Source organism: Apteryx mantelli, chromosome 24, assembly GCF_036417845.1.
Source record: "Apteryx mantelli isolate bAptMan1 chromosome 24, bAptMan1.hap1, whole genome shotgun sequence".
NCBI lineage: Eukaryota > Metazoa > Chordata > Aves > Apterygiformes > Apterygidae > Apteryx > Apteryx mantelli.
In genome coordinates this window covers 945,015-949,289 of record NC_090001.1, presented here as the reverse complement: position 1 = coordinate 949,289, position 4,275 = coordinate 945,015, and the positions used below count along the sequence as shown (strand labels likewise).

The following is a 4,275-nucleotide window of genomic DNA, read 5'->3' as shown; positions in this document are numbered from 1 at the left end:
TGTGGGCACTGCCTGCCTGCTGTTGTTGAGATGCGACGAGACAAGAGAGAGAGAAGTGAAAGGCAGTGTGGAGTGGTAGGACAGCTGAGTGCTCCTTGTGGGGGAAATCTTCACAGCCCCTTACACGGTAAGTCTCTGGCTGCAGGGCAATGTTACTGATGTTCCTGGAGGGGTCTTCTAAACCCATCCCATCCCATGGATTTTAAGGAATGTACCTCCGGCTTCTCCAGTGCAGAGGAGAAGGAGGTGCTTCAGAGTAGGGATTCCCAGTCACACTGTCACAGGCACAGGGCATCCTGCTGTCCTCTCCCAGGGACTGCTGCAGGGGTGGGAAGCCCCGGCGTGCACACAGATCTGCCCAGGGTTCTTTTCCAGAGCAGTGTCCCTTCACCCCAGGGTGCTGTGTGCCCGGGGCAGTGACTCTGCTGCCTGCATGGGTCAGCACTACCCAGAGAGCTCCCCATGGTGTTGTGGGGAGAAGCTCTGGATGGAAAGAGTGACCGCTGGTAGAAGAGTTCATTCTTTTGAGAGGGTGCTGTGTGGATCAGGGCTGCTCACAGCTCTAGCTCATGCACAGGCCATTTCTGAGGGGGCTTTGCAAAAGGAAGGCCAAGACAGGTGTTTCCTGAAAGAAAAGCATATTTTCTGAGTTGGTGCTTTAAGTTTCTTTCTAGCTGGCATGGGGAAAATGGAAACGGAGCTGTCAGGTTGGGACAAGGGACTGAGATTCATTAACAGTTTCAAAGAGCAATCAATAGTTCTGCTAGGAACTTCTGAAAGACCCTTCAGCAACCCCTTAGTCTATAGACAGCAGCAAACTCCCCTTGGATGGTCACCTCTTGAGGGTTTATCTGACCTGCTCCTTCTCACCTGCACGCAGGGGAATGCCCCTGCGCAGTGCGCTGCTGCTGGGAGGTTTGTGCAGGGCAGACCTGAGCACCCTGGGGAAGGCGTTGGCACTGCACCACTGTCCCTGACTTGCTCAAATCCATCCTCCCATGCTGTTTCTGTTAGCAATTGCCTCTCAGTCCCTGCCCATCTCTGCTGCCTGGAGCTTCCGGGACAGGGCACTGGCCAGGGCTATCTCTGTGCTCACAGGTCCTAAGGAGCAGGTCAGAAAAACCCTCTTGTGGCTTTAAAGGTGATGCTGGTGCTGTTTGTAGGCTGAGGTGGGGATGAAGGGACCTGCTGAGGTTTCTCACAGACCTTTTGTTCTGTCTCTCCCTTTAGAGTCCTAGTGAGCTGTCTCCCTCTTAAATCTTAAGGAGAACCCATCTTTAGGAGCCTTGACAGTTTCCCTGGGGTGTCCTGCCAAGCTGCAAGCTGCCCTCCAGAAGAGCACAGCTTCCCTCTAGCATTTTGTGCTATCTGAGAGTCCTTGGTCTGGTCCTGTGAGTCGGAAGCCTTCTCACACTCTTCATCACTCTCTCCATATCTGGCCTGAGAGAGAAGAATTTGGAAATCTTCCCTTTAAAACTGTACTCCTCTGCTCTCAGCTCAGTGCGGTTTCTTTCTGAGACAAACTTGTGAGTGTGAGTGTCCTTTAGCTGAGTGAGGTGCAAGGGCAGGGCAGTGAGGGGCAAGATTCATTGACAGACCACATCCCGGGACTCTGTGCAAAATCACAGTGAGCCCTTTATTCCTCCTTTGGATGCACAAGTGCTCATGCTGAGAGCAACTGAAATGGCAGGGATTTCTACCCAGTCAAAGAATGCTCCCACGGTGTGATGGAGGCATCTGAAAATTAAATCAATATATATACTCAGACTCCCCACTGAAGATTATTTTCTGGAGAAAATAGGTGTCAACATGCTGGACAGTCTTTCCACATAAGGGGTATGCAGGACGCATGCATCAGAGCTAGCCACTTCCCACTCCCATTACGGTCCCTGCAGAAAGAGCACAGATGGTAAATTGGTGTGAGGAGAGGGTCTATCTCATTGGAACGGAGACATCCCGAAAGGAGCAGGTCAGCCCCTGCCTTCACCTCAGTGTTTCTTTTCCTCGCTGGAGTGGCAGCTGGTGTCACTGATTCAGATACAGACACCTCTGTTCAAGAGGTGCTCAAGGGTGGGGGAGAGGAATCCCTCACAAGGGTCTTCTCTTTCAGAGACAGCTGCCATGAGCACTATATTCACCTCTCATTATGGTAAACAGAGAAAATTCCCACTGGGTCATTGTACCAAGACCCATCCGTTCAGCTCACGGTGTCCATCCGTGGGAATCCCACCAAATACCTGGGACTGTTTGACACCTCTGTTTACACCCGGCAGCAGGGCAGAACTGACTCCTCTAGAGACCATGGGCAGAGGCCCCTGCTCTACACGACACTCAGCCAGCGCAAAGCAGAGCTCCAGACAGGGAGCAGAACCTGAATGTAAAGGACAGAGAAGACCTGGGGGTTTCAATGAGAAATGGAATGGGTTTGACTTAGAGAAGCCTGCTCTAACCTGTCGCTGTTATATCCTCCTTAGACAGTCTACAAAGCCCAGAGGAAGTAAATGTCCAACAGCAGCTCCCTCAACGAGTTCCTCCTCCTGGCATTCGCAGGCACACGGCAGCTGCAGCTCTTGCACTTCTGGCTCTTCCTGGGCATCTACCTGGCTGCCCTCCTGGGCAATGGCCTCATCATCACAGCTGTAGCCTGCGACCACCACCTCCACACCCCCATGTACTTCTTCCTCCTCAACCTCTCCCTCCTTGATCTTGGCTCCATCTCTATCACTGTCCCCAAAACCATGGCCAATTCCCTGAGCAACACCAGGGCCATTTCCTACTGGGGATGTGCTGCCCAGGTCTTTCTGTTTGTCTTTTTCTTGCCAACTGAGTATTTTGTTCTCACTGTCATGGCCTATGACCGCTTTGTTGCCATCTGCAAACCCCTGCACTATGGGACCATCATGAGCAGCAGAGCTTGTGTCAAGATGGCAGCAGCTGCATGGAGCACTGGTTTTCTCTATGCTCTCCTGCACACTGCTAACACATTTTCCATACCACTCTGCCAAGGCAATGTCCTGGAGCAGTTCTTCTGTGAAATTCCCCACATCCTCAAACTCTCCTGCTCAGACTCCTACCTCAGGGAAGTTGGGGTGCTTGTGGTTAGTATTTGTTTATCTTTGGGATGTTTCATTTTCATTGTGCTGTCCTATGTGCAGATCTTCACAGTTGTGCTGAGGATCCCCTCAGAGCAGGGCCGGCACAAAGCCTTCTCCATGTGCCTGCCTCACCTAGCCGTGGTCTCCCTGTTTATCAGCACTGGCTTTTTTGCCTACCTGAAGCCCCCCTCCCTCTCCTCCCCAGCTCTGGATCTGGTGATGGCTCTTCTCTATGCAGTGGTTCCTCCAACAGTGAACCCTCTCATCTACAGCATGAGGAACAAGGAGCTCAAGGACGCACTGAAGAAACTGGTTCAACTGCTACTACTTCAGCAGCAATAAGCTGCCCATCTCTCCTCACAAGGGATTTACCAGTTTACCTCGGGCAACTCCTGTGCTTTGGGCATTCTATCTGTGATAATTCTGTTTGTAAATGCTTGAATTCATCCCTCTTCTCCAGCAGCACAAAGCCCGTCTGACCTAGAAGCCTTTCGTAATTCTGTGTAGCACTGTGTCAGGGCAGGCCTCCCTGCCAGCATGTCTGTAATAAAAGGGGATTTCCTGAGGACAGTGCCTGAAGGTTGGGCTCTTCTTCTCAAGCTGGAGCCAAGAATGTGCTCAGGGAGTTGCACCCGAAAAGGCCCTTTGCTGTGCTTGGCTTTTCCATGGGCTAAGGGGCATGAGCTCCTAGGGTGATGTGTTTGGGCAGGAGGGCTAGAGTCAGCTGTAACTTGTGGGTGCCCAGTGTCCCTGGAGCAGGTGAGTGGTCAAGTGGTGTCTCCTGGGGGCTGTCTGCCATACTACAGGGCTGGTGAGAGATGTCCATGCTTCTGGAAGGGAATATGGAGCCACCGCGAGAGCACAGGGGATCTCCTGGGACAGCATGTGCCTGGGATGGGCAGTGAGTGGAGACTCCCAAAACCAAGTGGAGTCGCCCAAAGGTAAAGGGCTAAACGGAAGAATGCACTGAATGAGAGCTCAGAAATCTCAGGAGAAGCAGTGGGGACCCAGCAGGCACAGGGAAGGCAGTGTCCCTCCCCACCCTCAGCCTGGGCTGCTCTGCTGGGTGGGCTGGGGAGAGGGCAGGGGAGGTGGGGAGAGCTGGGGAGGGGCTGCGATGGGCTGGAAAGGGCCTGGGAGAGGCAAAACGCCAGCAGGCAGCTCCTCGTGTGAACAGCAG

At 53.0% G+C, this 4,275-nt stretch overlaps 1 protein-coding gene across 1 annotated transcript; it reads left to right on the top strand.

The window, feature by feature from the left end:
• Positions 1-2,501: 2,501 nt before the first annotated feature.
• LOC136994155 (olfactory receptor 14A16-like) lies at positions 2,502-3,425 on the top strand (the record flags this gene model as incomplete). The annotated part of the gene is made up of 1 exon (XM_067310400.1): positions 2,502-3,425. A coding segment is annotated over exon 1 (924 nt), but the record flags the coding sequence as incomplete, so codon positions are not given.
• Between the last annotated feature and the right edge of the window lie 850 nt (positions 3,426-4,275).